At 44.7% G+C, this 16,766-nt stretch overlaps 2 protein-coding genes across 2 annotated transcripts; both read right to left on the reverse strand.

Moving 5' to 3' along the window:
* Nucleotides 1-1,022: 1,022 nt before the first annotated feature.
* On the reverse strand, nucleotides 1,023-7,165 carry LOC128074057 (osteocalcin-like). The gene is made up of 4 exons (XM_052669566.1): nucleotides 7,025-7,165; nucleotides 4,990-5,025; nucleotides 3,857-3,926; nucleotides 1,023-2,105 (listed from the first exon to the last, which is right to left on the reverse strand). The coding sequence occupies exons 1-4, from the start codon at nucleotides 7,089-7,091 to the stop codon at nucleotides 1,976-1,978; spliced, it is 303 nt and encodes a 100-aa protein (XP_052525526.1). The 5' UTR covers nucleotides 7,092-7,165; the 3' UTR covers nucleotides 1,023-1,975.
* A 3,717-nt stretch (nucleotides 7,166-10,882) lies between these two features.
* On the reverse strand, nucleotides 10,883-16,116 carry MGP (matrix Gla protein). Its single transcript, XM_052669559.1, has 5 exons — nucleotides 16,003-16,116; nucleotides 13,588-13,720; nucleotides 13,392-13,427; nucleotides 12,199-12,274; nucleotides 10,883-11,260 (listed from the first exon to the last, which is right to left on the reverse strand). Exons 2-5 carry the CDS (start codon nucleotides 13,646-13,648, stop codon nucleotides 11,122-11,124), a joined length of 312 nt encoding a protein of 103 aa, XP_052525519.1. The 5' UTR covers nucleotides 13,649-13,720; nucleotides 16,003-16,116; the 3' UTR covers nucleotides 10,883-11,121.
* Between the last annotated feature and the right edge of the window lie 650 nt (nucleotides 16,117-16,766).

A 16,766-nucleotide genomic window follows, 5' to 3' on the forward strand; every position in this document is an offset into this window, starting at 1 on the left:
AACAGAAATATATAAACATTCACAGAGAAAAGGAAGGAAGGAAGGAAGGAAGGAAGGAAGGAAGGAAGGAAGGAAGGAAGGAAGGAAGGAAGGAAGGAAGGAAGGAAGGAAGGAAGGAAGGAAGGAAGGAAGGAAGGAAGGAAGGAAGGAAGGAAGGAAGGAAGGAAGGAAGGAAGGAAGGAAGGAAGGAAGGAAGGAAGGAAGGAAGGAAGGAAGGAAGGAAGGAAGGAAGGAAGGAAGGAAGGAAGGAAGGAAAAACAACAAACCCTCACATTCAGGCAGCAGACACTGAGAGCTCACTAATCTCTTTGCTATTTTCCTGGCAACATTTTCACTGCTTTCTATGAGAAAGTTGTTCATTTTACTAGATGGCTTTCAAAGACGAGTTTTTCTGTGAGCATCACTTTATACCAATAGAGGAACCACTCAGATATTTGACCAAGACAAGCAGAGCTACTTAACATTTTCTCCTTGGCCAAGGTCAGTATATCCAGAGCAAGCCATAACAGCTTGCCAAAGAAGGGCTGCACACCCAGCAGCCATCTGTGTAGACTTATCTCATATCCTTACTTCAGTGTAGAGTCTTCCAGAGAAATGCTGAATTCAGTAGGCAGCAAATCATTAAAAATCTAGCTATCCTCACCACCACTCTAATGGCATATAATAGTCATTTCCTGAATCTTGATGTAGTCATTTAGTGAGGCACTGGCACAAGTTGCCCAGAGAGGTCGTGGATGCCCGTCCATGGAGATACCCAAGGTCAGGCTGGAGTGGCTCTGAACACCCTGATCAAGCTGTAGGCATCTCTGTTCATTGCAGGGGAGTTGGACCAGATGGCCTCTAAGGGTCTCTTCCAACTCAAACAATTCTGTGATTCTATGATTCTATGATTTCTGATTTGCAATGGAGCAGAAGAGGGGGGAAGAAAATCTCATCAGTCTGGATCCCGCTCTACCTTCCAGACATCTCCTTAACAGCAGAAACAGGCTGTACAGAGGAATAAAGAAAAGCAGCACACCAACTATATTACACAATAAGTATTTATTGCTATCAGCATATGGGAATGGCTGCACCAGCTTACACGAAAAAGAGATTTGGTGTTTCTCAGTTCCTTGAGGCCCAGCAGAGTCTACTGTTGGAGACAGATTTGCCGTCTACCTCTCAGGGATACATTTTGATAGACTGTGTCAAGGGAGACTGCTGAAAGTTGCTCATGCATAAGGTTCATACAGGGAGACAGAATGAAGTAGTGCAGAGGGAAGAAGATATGTGTGTATGTATTATATATATATCTATTAATAAAAAGGCAAGTCACCCTGAATGAAAAAAATGCTGTCCTATCTTCAATCCACTACTGAACAGCTTTATTTTTATTTCATAAAGTTCATCGCTTTATTTTTGTTTGTTTTGGGGAGAAAATCTGACTGTTTAATTTCAAGCACAAAAGCTAAAGCATCAGGGAAAGATTGACTTTTTTTGTTCAGTTTCACCAGAAATCAATTGTAATAAAAACAATAAGAGATTTCCAATTCATTTTTCACAGTCACTGAATGTGAACTGAAAGCACACAGATGGAAGGGCTCGTCTAAAAGGTCTTCAAACACACTTCTGGGGATTTAAATGTTGATATTATACAGGCAAATTTTGTGGTAGAATAATAAGAAGAGTATACTGGGACATGATTTCTAGCTATGTAATAGTATTTACAAAGGAAGCAGGTAACACAGAGTCTTCTCAACCATTCCTGGTGGCACTGAAAATACCACTGAAGATAACAGAAAATCAACATTTTTGATGAGAGCAAGAAAGCTGATGCAATCCAGACAAGTGGAATAGCCTTTGTGTTTCAGCTGGTGAGGGAGACAGTGGAAGATGGTCTTGGTGTAGATGTTCTTCTTCCCTTCTTCTTATCCACCAGATTCTTTCTGCTGGGGGTTTTCGGAATGGTCAGATGATCAAAATAATAATCCCAGCCTTAGTATCTCCCAAAGAAACGGTTGTAGGCCATGGGAAATCCTATTTGGTCAGACAGATAGTCACAGGGAGGGTAGCTTTCACAGCGCTCACGCATCTGCTCCATTGGGCTTTTGTAATACTCGGAATACCTGGAGTGAACAAAGAGAAAAATGCTGTTCTGCACATTCAGTCAGTGGGGTTGGAGAGGTTTCACACTCAAACATTGAGAGGAGTGACTCCCCAGAGTGCTCCTGCAGGGGACATCTCACGGCGGGTTAAATATCTGCCTACATGGGGATAGATCTCCTTGTCAGTGCTGGGAGAAGTTGGAACTGAACCCAGTTGAATCAACTGTCTTTGAAGTTTCACCAGCAAAGGAGACCACAGAAGTACATATGATTTCTGTAGAGTTAGTTTTTTGCTTGATTTGTTGGGTTGTTTTTTTGTTTTGTTTTGTCTTTGTCCCCAACCCCAGCTATGTGGCAGTCTTTTAAAATATACATATATTATTTATTTTATAATTATTTTATTTTTAGTATTTCTTGCTTATCTTAATCTGTGCTCAGTTTCTGCTCATTTTCCTGTTCCCCTTCAGTTTTCATGGTTTCCTCTCATCACCCTCACTTCTGCTGTAGACAGCAATCCTTTCCTTTTCACAGCTTTGTTTTGCCATGCTGAGCACACCCAGATCTTTTAGCCTCAGCTACACACACTGGATCCCCTCCTCATCTCCTGTTGCAGACTCACTTAATCTTTCCTGCACACACTGCTACAGAAAAAGGCTTGAAAGTGTCACAAGCTATTACTTTATTTCTGTATTGGAAATTCCCTGCAGCACCCTTGAGTTCTATTTGTTGCATCTGTATTTCCAGACTAACCTTACCTTGTGATTGAATAATACAGCAAGCTCTCTCTACCTAAGTCCTTCCTCATTTATTTTTGTTGCAGAAACTACTTTTATGGTGACCCACCTGTACGGAGGCAGTCAGTACAGTTTCTCATCTGAATTTCATTTTGTTTTTAATCATTCCAGGTTTCAAGCAGAGTGACCTCTGCTACCCCACTATGATCTTCTTCTCTGTAGATGGGAACTCCCTGTTTTCTGTCATCCAAACAAAACCATCACCCTTCCAATCCAAAGACGTATTGAATAATAATTATTCTTGACACAGGCCTACATGAGACTGCGGCTTAACAATGCCTTCTAGAAAATATATGAAGAGCATTCTTGCTTAAATTTCTCCAAATGTTTTTATCTAGGATTTCTCCAAATCTCTCTGCCTAGATTGTAGAATGGCTTAGGTTGGAAGGGACCTTAAGATTGTTGAGCTCTAACCCCTGTGCCTCAGGCAGGGCTGCCACCCACCATATCAGTCTGCCTGAGCCCCATCCAAGCTGGCCTTGTACACCTCCAGGAATGGGGCATCCATGTCTTCTCTGGGAAATCTGTTCCAGACCCTCACCACCCTCAAACAAATGGATATAATGCACAAATGGGTGCAGGTTTAGATTTAGCCTCACCACTGCACTGCAACTGGGCTGTAGCTCCTTTGTATGGAGGTTGAGGCAATGGTCAGGGATCTGTGATACTCACTATGCTGGAATTTGGATCTAATGTTTCCACAGGTTTGTGCAGCTTCTAACTTGTACCCTGCTGACCCCAGCTAGTGCTGTCTTTCTCCATGGGAGGGCATAACAAAGATCAGCAATGAACTCCTGAAGGAGCATTTGTGGAAAAAAGAACAATTGATCTATCAATGGCAGGTTCTTACTGCCTTTTTAATTCTAGGTATGATATTTAGATGTACAGCAAAGAATTGCTTTGCCACATCCCACCCTCTCTTCCAAAAAGTCATCTGGAGTCTCATCCTGGTTCTCATCCTGGCTCACGTGATTTTACCATTCATACATGTCGAATCTCTTCTGCCTCTTCACAAAGGCACTGGCAACTTCCTTTTTAACTGTGATGCCTACCAAGAGAGAACACAGCAGATTAGAGATGCAGGGCCATGGTCTGTACAAATCAGAAACCAGCGTAGCCTCTGAAAAGTGATTTTTCTCTCTCTTCTCAAGCAGATGACTGTTGCAGCTCATCCCAACTGCCAGTCCATTTTTCCTCACTCAACTTTCCACTCAAAGCCATACAGTTTGGTTCCCCCCTCACCCCAACCTGCACATTTATGTGAAGAAAGGACTCTCATAAATTCGATTCCCCTGTCATGATATTAGTGCACAGCAAATGCTCAGTAGACAAAGTCATGACAGAATAAAATATGAATAAGGAGAAAATGAAGGGAACGGCACTCTGTGTCTCTAGCTCAGTTAGTTTCAGAGTCTTGGCTTGCTTTCTCTCTCCTAGGTTTATCCAGGTTCCCTTGTACAGGATACTGACTGCACAGAAATGGCCAAATAACAACCTGTCAGAAATCACCGCCTTTCCCTGAACGCTTTGGGTTTTTTTTTTCTCTTTCCCAGTTCATGTTTGTATTGGCTCACTGGAGAAACAACTTTCATGCTCACCAGCAGGAATGTCATCCTGCAAAGTGTGAAAAAGGAGACACAAGGAAGAACAAGGGAGATTTTCCATGCAGATTTCTGTCAGGATCAGCTTGCTATGATACCTATGGACACTCCGAGGTATGCAGTTCCCTGCAGCATGGGCAACCTAATAGAAGAGGGACTGCAACCCCCAGCAGCTGCCAAGGAAGGTACTTGCTTTCAGATACAATACTTTCTTCTCTGTTGTCCTATGCACTAGGCTGTCTGACCAACAGATCCAAAGGCCAATGTTTGGGGCCCTGAGTCAGGTTCTGCTCTTGTAAGAGGCTGAGGGCATAGCAGCCTCTTCAGAGAGGTTTCTGAGGCCAGCTCAGAGGAGCACAGAGGCTGGACACATTGCTCCTCCTACGTCACACTGTTTCATGAAAGGGAGATGCAATATGATTCTTGTTCATCCCTTGAACCCATCAAAGGGAAGAAAGGAAGAAGATACAGGAGAATGGAGCTAAGTGTCAGTCACAGCAATATACTCACTGGCAGCACTGGGAGATCCTGAGGGCTCTTTGGGATCTGCAAGACAGACAGATAGACAGGAACTTGCTTGTGCTGTCCGCTCTTCTGCTTCTCTCTCTAAGTGAATTGCTCTGCTTACTGAATAAATCCAGCTCTCTCCCTTTTCCAAAAGTTCAGTCCCTCCCAAAAAAAGGTTTTATCAACACCCAGAATGTAGGGAAAGAATTATCCCCACCAAATTCACCTATTATGATCGGATGCATTTAATTTCATCTTTCTTATAACAAGATAAAAATGACACAGTAACCATACAGCACAGTGGAAACTTGAGGCAGACCTTCCTTTTCCTCCCTCCTCATTCTTGCTAAGAGCAAGGACAGCAGGAGGGAAGGGAGCATTTCAGCAAAACCCTAGATTTGGACAGGACCAGAAGATCATAGAATCATATTATTATTTGAGTTGGAAGGGATCCTGAAAGGCCATTTGGTCCAATTCCTCTGCAATGAACAGGGACATCCACAGCTCGATCAGGGTACTCAGAGCCCTCCCAGGCTGACCTTGGGTGTCTCCAAAGATGAGACATCCACCACCTCTCTGGGCAATCTGTGCCAGTGCCTCATTATCCTTATTGTAAAAAATTTCTTCCTTATATTCAATCTAAATCTCCCCTCTTTTAATTTGAAACAATTTCCCCTTGTCCAGTCACAACAGACCCTGCTAATGAATCTGTTCCCTTCTTTCTCACAGCCCCCCTTTAGATAGCTGACCGTCTCTTCTATCTTTGGAGATAGAGATTTCCCTGACAGAAATCGCAAGATATTGACAACAAAGAGAATTAGGGCCAAAAATTAGGATAAACTCTACACTTTGCTACACTCTTCACACACTGTATTTCTGTTTTCAGTCCTAATTGTAATCCTAATCCTTAATATCCCCTGCAAGCATCCAAACAAATTTTCTTCTAACACACATAGTAGGTCTCCTTTTCATCTTGGTTTTCCCACACAGGACAAGTTCACAAGTTTTTTATCCCACTATTTCATCAGGTATTTGGCATGAGTGTGCTTACAGGCAGAGAAAGAGCTGTGGAGACCAAAAAAAAACCACCAAAAAACAACAACAACAAGAAACAACCAACAAGCTAAACAAAACTGTACTTAAACAAAGACTTTGTGTGAGAAGAGTTGTTTGTAGTTCTATTTTTAAGCAATGCATACATTCCTTGGATTTCAAAAATAAAAATAAAAATTAGAAGTTACTCCAAGGCTGTTAAACAATCTGGAACGTAGTAACAACTAACAAAAAAAGCAGAGATACACTCAGCAGTGAGAAAGTGAGCAAGAGACTGACAGAAGAAAAACACAGATCAAACAAAATATATTTGCCAGTACTGAATCATGACACGTCTGATGCAGAAACTCAACACTGAATGAGATAATACAGGCAGACAGGGCCCCTTCCTACTTGGCTTCTCTTTTCCTGCAGCAGAAACACTTGCTGTTTCTCATCTTCCCACCCTTCCCTCTCCATGAACTCTTGTGCTAAACACTGCATTGATCTCTCTTGATCACAATGTCACCATGCCTAAATCCTCTTCAAATGTGATGTGCTCTTATTCAATGGGACTACTCCCATTCTTTTTCTAAATATCAATAGGTGTTTTTTTTCCCCTCCAGAGTTCTCCCCATTCCACATTTTTCAGCAGGTGAAGACTTGACTCAGAGCATATCTCTGCTATTTTACAACACTTCAGTGCTGGCAGGAATAAAGTCTCCTGTTCTCGACACAGCTCTGCCCTGCAACTCACCCTGATGACCCAAAATTGAAGACCCAGCATGCCTTTGTCAGTTCACCTAATTGCCAAATTGGTTTCATGCTTCAGTATGTCAAAATGTTGGAATTCTCTGCTGCAGTTCAGAGATGGAAATGCTTATGTTTTTGACCAACGGAAGAAAGAACCCAGTAGCAGATAAGGCTGTCTATCCCCAAATCCCTCTGATTTACTACTATGGTACAGCCTCCCAGTGTTTTCAAGGAAGATGTCCGCTTTCCTTACCTTTCTCACAGCAGCAGTGCACTGCCAGGGCCAGAGTCAAGATCATTGGTGTCAGTAGCTTCCTCATGTCTGCTTTGCCTTTGCTGCTCTCCCTACACTCAGAGTGTTCTTGGAGGCTACTGAGGCACTCTGGAGTCTGCTTTTGAGCATCGTTTTATATCCTGTAATTGCCTGGAGAGATCAGGGCTCTGGCTTGTGTTCCTGAGTCTGAGCTCCAAAACAAAGCCTGTCCTTCGGGCCACAAAACATTGGGTCCTGGCAGCCATTTGGACATCCATCTTGGGACTCATGGCTTTTCCAGAAGATTTTATCTGATATTTTGAATAGGTTTGTTGAAGAAAAACAACTGGATAAAAAATCACTTTTATTGTAAACATAGAAGTGATTCAGCTTCCTGAAGGAAAGCCAGAAGAGAGACCAGCACATCCAGAAGTGAAGCAGATGCTTTGGTGTGATGGGACTCTCCCATGTGGAAAATGAGTCTGAACCTGACGGTGACCTTTTTCCCCAACCACACTCATACCTCTAAAGGAAAAGGTACCCATAAAATGTTTTTCATAGGGCAAATATACAGTAGGTTTTCACTTCAGACAGTTTCAACAAACCTTTGAAGAGATTTGAGATGTTTATAGTATTGGGATCTTTGATAGGTAGTGAGGTGGAACCTTTCTTTTTTCTTCCTGGAAACCTTCCCAATTTGGTGGCGAATGCCTTGGCTTCTCTTGTCTCAACATCAAATAAGCCTCAAGACTCCAGAGGTGTTTTACTCTTCAGAACTTGGGTGACTATGGTTACTTGGTACATCAAGAGGCGCGTGCTGGGAACAGGCACTTGCCAGGCGCTGACCCAAAGCAAGGACTGTGCTCCTGACAGCTCATGTCAGCATGTTCCCCAAGCAGTGATGTTGTTTGCAAAGCCCCGTGTGTGTGGAAGTATCCCTGCTGTACCTGCTCAGATCCATTGAGGAGCATCCAGAGCCTGCACTGCTTGTAGTACTGATAGCCAACCAACAATACAATCCATCAACCAACCAACCATGTATTTGAAATAACCTCAGGCTGTTTTTTTGTCTCTCCAGTTCAGCAGAATTTTAGTGAGTATCGTAGCTCTGTATTAAATGCTGAATTGTCATCAGGTATGGCCTGCACTATGGTGACATTTCAGCTTATGGCTGAATGACATTTATTCAAAGTCAGACAACAGACAGTGCTCCTGCACACACACAATATATCAAAACCTCCTCTTCCTCCTCTACTGAGATGCTTTTTTTCTACCAATAACCCATATTCCCATATTCTACTATGCCAGCCAAGTTCCCAAAGCTACATCCCACACAGCACATGGATCACATCTTCCTTCACCTCGTGTCTGGTCCTCCACAGCCCCGCACACAGAGTTACATAACTAAAAGGCTCCCAAGGGCAGTCACCTCCACTGGAGATTCTGCTGATCATTATAAACAGTCTTTCATCTTACATAGAAATCAGAGAAATTTCAGGATTAAAAATTATGTGTAGCTTTTCTGCAGTCCAGGACAGACTGAATATATATATACTAACGACATCCAGAAGAAGTGTCTTGCAGAGCAACAGTTTAAAAATAAATAAATATCAACAGCAATAGGTATCTTAGGAAAGGATAAGCAAAAGAAAGCTTGAAAGAGTATAAATACACAATTGTAATCATGCAAACAGCCTAACCTTTCTTCCTAGCTTTTTCGAAGCTTTTTAACCTGTATTTAGTCTCTCAAGCATGTTTGATTATCATTTACATTAATGAAAACCCTCTGAAAACTGATATTATTCATTATTTATTCAGGTAAACTGGAGGTTGGAAGTGCTAGATATTTTTGGACGCAGACCCAGACAGCAATAGCCCCATGCATTCTGTTTTGGTGGTGTCACGGTGTCAAGACAAACCCAAACACTACAGACTTGTTGACTTTGGTGATCTTAATACTCAGCTCCTTAGGAACATGCAGAACAAATGAGAGTGCAAATATACCTAATCTGAACGGTGTTTTTTCACAACACTCATTTCTCTCTCACTTTTTCCTTTGGACAAAACCTCAGCAACTGTCAGGGTGGAGTTTCCTATCAGAAGTGTTTTCAATAAATAAATCTGTTTTCTTCCCAAAGATTCATCTGCCAAGTTGGCGAAACCACAAAGCATATTTCTAAAAAGATGTATGTTTCCACTCTGGAAGGTAGATTTGGCTCTACATTTAATTTCATAGAATATTCAACAATTTGATACTTCATACCTTATAGACTTTGACAGTGTGCTGTAATATTTCCCATTTCTCTAATTTGCAGGTCACTGGGGAAACCTGAAGATGTGCAAAATGAAACAAGCTGTGCTGAGCTGAGATTGAGGATTTTACACCTGCACACCCCACACTGATGGGTATCCAAAGAGCTGTGGCTGCATCCTGCTGCCTCCCACACAGAGTGAGCAGAACAGATGGGTGGGAGCTGTTGTCTGTTGCTGTCTGTTGTTCTGGCTGTTGTCCCTGGTGCCACTGGGTGACAGAGAGAGTGACTACCAAGAAGGAGACCCACTGCCTCCTTCAGTCACTTGCAACTCCCAGAGGCCCATCGTATGACCTCCTCACCACACAGGACAGGACTTGCTCCTTGCTCCTCAGATCTGAATCTCTCGTTTGTCCCTTGCCTTTTCACAGAATGATTTGACTCCCAGCTATCCTCGCCCTCATGGGTTCAGAGAGACACAAGAGGAAACAAAAAGTACAAGGGAATACAGTGTTCAATTTTGGGCCCCTTTCTACAAGAAATATATCAAGGCAGTGGAGAATGTCCAGAGTACGGCAATGAAGCTGCTAAGAATCTGGAGCACAAGTCTTATGAAGAGTGGCTAAGGGAACTGGGGTTATTCAGTCTGGAGAAGAGGAGGCTCAGGAAAGGCCTTATCACTCTCTACAACAATCTGAAGGGAGGTGGTAGAGAGGTGGTGTTGGCCTCTTCTCCCAGGTAACAGCAATAGGACAAGAGGGAATGGCCTTAAGCTGCACCAGGGGAGGTTCAGATTGGATATCAGTAAAAACTTCCTCGAAAGAGCGGTGATGCACTGGAACAGGCTGCCCTGGGAGGTGTTGAAACAACTGTTTCTGAAGGTGTTCAAGAACAGTGCAGATGTCACACTGAGAGAAATGGTCTAGTGCAGTCACAGGCATGGGTTGATAATTGGACTCAATAATCCTGGTCTTTCCAACCCTAATGATTCTACAATTCAAACTGATTTTCTGTGTCAACAAGGAGAATTTATGTCTGCATTCTTGGTTTTATCTGAAGAAATAAAAAATAATAATTTCCATATAATATTTCAAAGTAAAAGGCTAACGCTAAAGTTTTCTGGAAGAAAGGAGATAAAACAGCACTCCTAATGAAAATATGAATAAAATCTGGGCCACGTGCTCCTTTCTGCAGAAGCACCATACACCAGGATCGAAGGGTGTCTGGGAGAACAAGGTGCCATTGGCAGGTATTTTTCTGTCACTAGTTTTCATACCAACTTTGTCTTTAGGATTAATCAGACACTTGGATGTTGTTTATCCAAGTGAGGAAATCTCGAAGAGATTTTGTTTTCAAAAAGTGCAGCTCACCATGCCTTCTGAACACCAGACCATTTTAAAATGTCCTAAGGCTGGGAACTGAAATTTGCCAGTGATGTCTAAAATAAGTCAGCTGTAGGCCCCGGAGCAAAACAATTGTACATTCTTTTAAACCTCATGTGATTGTGTGATAAGGACTTGTTTCCATTATCTGCACCAGGTTCTATGATAAAGAAACTCAGCTTCTTCATGAAAAGTCATCCCCTAAAATACTGTGAGTCATGAGATGATAGTGTCAAACCAGCAGTTTATTGTGCAGCAAACACCCACATCCTGAACTCTCTCTGATCTCTACTACATCAGCTCAGCGCTAATTAACACAATGTAGGAATCCATGGCTACATGGGAGAGAAGCAGCAGGCAGGATAACATACAGGGACACAAGCAACTGAATATGTTTCAGAGCTATTGCTTTTCCTAGGAGGTTACCCTGAGGTCCAAGCCCCAGGGTGGGGACAGATCATCTTTACTTATTCCTCCTCCTCCCAAAATAGTGCCTGTAAGCAGCAGGATAGCCATGGTTAAGAGCATACTGTTCACACAGGTAGAAGTCCTCACAGATCTCCCTCTGACGTTCCTGAGGTGCCTTATTACGTTCCCTGATCCTGCAAAAAAAAAAAAAAAAAAAAAAATTAGGGGTGTTATCTTAAATATCTGTCTATGGCCCTTTTCTGCCTTACCCGGTCTAAGGGTCCATCCCAGCCTCTACCACCAAGACCATGGCATTACAGTGTTCACCGTACTCAGGGTGTCAGCTTGACTACAGCAGGTTTGGTTGCCTCCCTAGGTAACCTTTCACTTCATGGCTAAGCAGGGTAGTGGGGATAAGAGGCTGGCTCCTGTCTCGGCCCATTGCTGCAGGAGTAGACTCCCAGTCTGACCCCTCCAGCTCTTCTCTGCTCTTCCCTAACCCCACACATGAAAAGAGGAGAGCAAGAAGCTTCCTGCTAAGGGCTATCTGAGACTGATGATAGGGTTTCCCTTCTGTGCCTCAGCCCTTATTTTCACAAGCCCTGCATAAGATGTAAAACAGCCTGTATCTGCGTTCTACAGATGAGGAAAAGAAGCTCACCAAAGGCTTTGCAACTTAGAAGAATTTATGCAAATAATGCACAAGTCTTGAGGACTGGAACAAGATCTCAAACTGAGCTTCCCTTCTGGCTGGCCCACACTGATTCCTTCTCCTTTTGCTACTCCTTCCTTCAGACAAATTTAAAAAGAACTCCTTCAGTGCAGAACATGCCCTTGAATGCACGGACCCACTCTGCTTTCTGAGAGGTGTTCAGGAACAATACAGATGTAGTACTGAGGGACATGGTTAGTGGGCATGTTGGGGATGGGCTGATGGTTGGCCTAGATTACCCCAGTGATCTTTTACAACCTTAATGATTCTATGGTTCATTCTCCCAGGGTTGGCTCAAGCAGAAAGGGGGACTAAGGCTTCTGAGGAGTCACTGTGGCTTCTCCTCTGGTACTAGCCTATCACTGGCAAAGAGGTATCTCTCCATGCTCCCACCCTCAGTGTTCTGATGCCATAACGTACCTCTCCTGAAGAACAGCTCTTAGTCCTGTGTCATCTCGTATGAAGCCATTGGCCCTTTGCCTGTTAAGGAAGGGGTCTGGAGAAGGCGAGAGGTGGTTCAGAGTAGATAAATACTTTTAGCAAGACCTGATTTTCACAAAGGCCTCTCCTGCATTTGTGACCGTCTCCTTGTCTGCCCTCCCACACACAGTGAGACCATGGACCTTCTAATATTCTCTCCTGCCTGCCCTGCTGGCTCATTGACAAGCTCTCCCTCTGCAAATGCAATCTCTATGGAAGCACACACGCTGCTTTTGTTCTCTTGTTACTCAAGCCACCCTGGGGAAAGCTGCTGCCATAGCCCCCTCTGACTGGGTGGAGCTGGGACAAGAGATAGGTGCCAAGTGGCACAGACCAAGGGGAGGTCTGGGCACACACAGCAGAATTAGCAGGATTGTGAAGCTATGATGGAAAACAGGAAGGGCCTGAACAAGTTTATCTGCCTCCAAGGTTAGGCAATCACAGTGCAAAGGTCTCTGCGGAAATTTTGAAGTGAGGGGCCTGAAAGTGCCTTCTGTCCTTGCTGAGGAACAGCACAGTCCTATTGTAGCATGGAGGAGTCTTAGGCTTTGGCTCCCACTTGTGTTTCTGACTAGCTGCTTTGTGAAGTCATTCTCCCAGATGGTTCAGTTTCTTTTTAGCTTTGAACTCTCTGCTCGTTCCTAAGTGACTCTCCACCCTCACATGCTTCTCCTGTGACACTAACTCCTTCTTCCAGAACAAGGATCCCTCCTGCCCACACATCCCACCTGCTTCTTCCAAGGTGCAGAGAGTTGTGTTCTTCCCATCCTTGCATAGGATCAACCCATATTACTGGCTTCTGCATTACCCTCCTGAGCTTTTTGAGCAATATCCTTTTCTGGTACCATTCAACCTGATTTAAGTACGTGCAACAGGGATCTAAACTCATGTCTCTGTGTTTTCCAGTTTTTATTATATTCATTGCAAAGCACAGCAGTTGCAATTGTGCCCAAACATGTGAACTCCATTTTAATCTTCTTCCTGTTTATCCTGACACTCTGTAACCCATTAAATTTAGTATCCCTGGACTGAGAGGTTCTGTCTATTTAATCCCTACAGTAAAGTACAAGGAAATGGCCTTGGAGATGTCTGTGGTGCACTTTGAATTCAAGAAAATAGTAAAGCAGTCTTACTGAGATACTCATGGGATTCCATGCTCTCATGGGACTCTGGGGAAAGAAAGAGTACAACATGTGTAAGTCACATGAAATTCACAGTTTTTTAGACCAGAAGAACACATCTGCAGGGTTAAAGGTGAATGTAACACATCAGAACAGAACCAAAGATGTTTGGAGTCATTTCTCCACCCAGTAAAAGAAGCTTACCTACCATAGCAAGTAGCAGCCATGACCAAGACGGCCAGGAGCACAAGGACGACGAGAGCACGCATTGTGCAAGGACTCTCTCACTCTGTCTCTTGCTGTGCCTCACTCTCTTCCCACTGAAGGCAGATAGAGTCTTCCTGCAAAATTAACAGTGGAATGTTTATTATGAAAACAGATCCAGGAGGGATGAAAGAACCTGAGGAAGGCAACTGCTGGTTGGTACGCATGCTATATGGAGCCATTACAACACAGCTTCTATTAGCAGATTGAGTCAGGCTTCAGTAAGGAGGGAGCATACCTCTTCCTCTCTTGGTTTAGGGACAGATGCCATAATTCACAGGCAAGCATGTCCCAGCACTCCACACTCAGGAACCAGCCGCAAGTGGAAGGAATTCCAGGGGCTGCCAGGGGCCCTCAGGGAGAGGTGTGTGCTGATCCCAAATGTACATGTTTGTCTTTCATATTTTACTTTTGATCCACTCTCTTTGCCCTCGCCATCCTCTGTCTGGATAAATAGGGCCCAGACTGTCCTGGCAGCTCTGCTGGGGGAGATGTAGGGAATAAGGCACCAGGCACTTCCCCTACATTGAGCTGCCCGTTCCTCCAGGTCCAAATGCCCTCCCAGCCTGAAGGATGCTGGAGCAAGAAGTCAGCACTGCAAGCAATGATACAGAAGGATTCCTTCTGCTGAAAGGACCGTGATATTTGAGACAACAGCAGCACCTAAAGTGCTGTCTCAGCGCTCTTCACCGTGATCCTGCACTGCTCTTCTAGCCCAAGGGTCAACATCTTTCTGAAAGGAGATGTGTTTCAGGACTGCTGTCACCAGCAGAGCAGCCTTTGTCCCACTGGATAACAAATTCAGAAGTCATAGAATCATAGGATTGATTAAGTTAGAAGGGACTTTTAAAAGCCATCCGGTCCAACTCCCCCTGCAATGAACAGGGACACTAGCTAAATCCAGGTGCTCAGTGCCCCTCCAGCCTGACCTTGAATGTCTCCAGGGATAGGGCATCCATCACCCCTCTGGGTGGCCAGTGGAATGCTTTTCAGGCAGGACTTGTCTCCCAGGCCAGCAGTCTCTGGGAGCATTACTTCACCTGCTAGCACCAAAGGAGCATGTCTGGGACCAATGTTATGGGCAGCAGTGATGGACATAAGGTGGCAATTTGACTTTCCAGCTCTGTGGTACAATAAGAGGGAATTAAATGGGAAGGGGTGGGGAGGGTAGTTTTTACAGAGATGGCTGTTGGATGAAAAGAAAAGGGGAGTGGTTACCAGAGGCAAGGCAGTGAGGACAAGTGGATACTCAGTGACTGCCAGCATTCCCATGGCAGCGGTGGGGCCGGGACTATGCAAGCTGCAAAGTGCAGCTCAGTCCCCCACCATCAGCACCTTCTATATTATCCACATCATGTCCATTCGGTGCTCAGCCTAAAATCAGGGTGAAAACCAGGCTGTGCCCAAAAGAAATCCACTCTAGGAGAACTGAGACTTGTCTTCTGTCCCTGTGCCCCGCCACTCTGGTCTCTTTAAGGGAATTCTCTGCTCTAGGATTGTTTGCATTCCTTGGAGCCCGGAGTTTTTGAGTTAGTGCTGAATGTGGATTTTGTAGGTTTCCTGAATGTTCTGTACAGCCTGTCAGCTCTGCGAACTGCCAAGAAATGTAGGCTTGAGGGACAGAACCTAGCAGGAGAACTGTGGGGCACAGGGAAGAAGGTACTGAGAGTACTTCGGAATGAAAGTGATGCTACACACTGGGAAACTCCAACAGACTTTTCAGCCAAACTGTCTTTATTTACCTATCTTCACTCAGGGCAGAGCCCTCTACTCTCTGGAATACTCCACTACAATTTCAGAATCTCACAGATCCCTGGAGTATCTCATGCAATCTCCGCAGGAGAAATGCTGCAAACATCCTTTAACTCAAATGTTTAATTTTTCTCCATAAAAGCAATGCATTTTCCAAGGGATCAATGAACATTCTGGCTCTATACCAAAAACTTGACTTCAGGGAGCATTTTACCCTGGAAAGAATGATCTCCTGTTCACTCTGCCTGCACCCTGGATTTTCCAGCACACACCACCCCTCCCCAGCATCACTGAGCTGCCCCACATGTAGTACATGGTGTGGCACAGTGAGCCAAATCTCCTTTCTTTCTAGTAGCATCCACTGGTTAGAACTACAGAAAGAGAAGGTGAGATGAACCGCCAGCAAATGCCTGAGGGATTTCCACAGTTCCCCCAAAAAAGGATATTCAGAAAAGCAGCCCTCTGTCCCGTTTCCTGCTGAAATGGAGAACCACAGTTTTACACAAGACACAGCAACCACTCCTAGCAGTTTGCAGCTGTGAAGCCTCAGAAAGGCATTATAGCAAGCAGCCATCCAGGCAAAGCGAGGCAGTCCCTGCATACTCACAGAGCCGTTCTTTCCAGCCAGCCTGCAGCTCGTCCAAGGGGCAGCTCTTCCAGCGTCCTGGGCCCTGCACGGAAAAAGAAGGGCCTTTTATTTATTAGCATTGATGAGTGACTCCTCCCCCTTCTGTTTCCCACTCTCGATCCACCCTCAAGCTTCCACCTTCTCAGTCAAAACACCTTCAGCCCTCAGCCAGGAAATAAAAACTTCAAGCCAATAGCAAGAGGAGGGAACCAGAGCAGGCACTGAGGGTGAGGGAGGCACAGCCCAGGCTGCCTTTCTGCACCCATAAACAGCGGTCCAAGGACAAGCTCAGTCTCCCTCTTTTCTGTGCCCACCCTGAGCAAAACCATGGTGCTGGCTAGGGCACTTGTTGATCTGTAGGGAGCAGGAGGCCTTCTCCCATTTCCTTTCATGCTCTTTTTGCAACTGGTGCCCCCTCCTCCAGACCCACAACAGAACTAGACTAGCCATTGGAAAACCCACGACGGGTGCTGGCTGGGTTGGGATACTGGAGTCCTGGGTTCCTGGCTCTGTAAACACACCCAAGATACTCAGGTCAGGTGCCCATGTGCACCACACCAGGATGCCAAGCCTATGCATGAACCCATGCCAGCAGTGCTCCAGCTCAGCCAAGCTCCATATCTCTCCTGTGCTGAGGACTCCGTGTCTGGACACTGTGCTCAGGAGAGGTCTTACCAGCACAGAGCAGAGGGGCAGGATCACCACCCTCACCCTGCTGGCTATGCTACTTTTGATGCAGCCCA

The sequence above is a fragment of the Tympanuchus pallidicinctus genome, unplaced genomic scaffold (genome assembly GCF_026119805.1).
Source record: "Tympanuchus pallidicinctus isolate F22 unplaced genomic scaffold, pur_lepc_1.0 scaffold8, whole genome shotgun sequence".
Classification (NCBI taxonomy): Eukaryota; Metazoa; Chordata; class Aves; order Galliformes; family Phasianidae; genus Tympanuchus; species Tympanuchus pallidicinctus.

Coding starts and splice junctions, on each gene's coding strand:
- LOC128074057 (XM_052669566.1), bottom strand. CDS start 7,091: ATGAGGAAGCTACTGACACCAATGATCTTGACTCTGGCCCTGGCAGTG. Junction 5,026..7,024: donor GCACTGCTGCTGTGAGAAAG/GTAAGGAAAGCG, acceptor TCTGTCTTGCAG/ATCCCAAAGAGCCCTCAGGA. Junction 3,927..4,989: donor AGGATCTCCCAGTGCTGCCA/GTGAGTATATTG, acceptor CTCTCTTGGTAG/GCATCACAGTTAAAAAGGAA.
- MGP (XM_052669559.1), bottom strand. CDS start 13,648: ATGCGTGCTCTCGTCGTCCTTGTGCTCCTGGCCGTCTTGGTCATGGCT. Junction 13,428..13,587: donor CATGGCTGCTACTTGCTATG/GTAGGTAAGCTT, acceptor TTCTTTCCCCAG/AGTCCCATGAGAGCATGGAA. Junction 11,261..12,198: donor AGAGCTGTTCTTCAGGAGAG/GTACGTTATGGC, acceptor TTTTTTTTGCAG/GATCAGGGAACGTAATAAGG.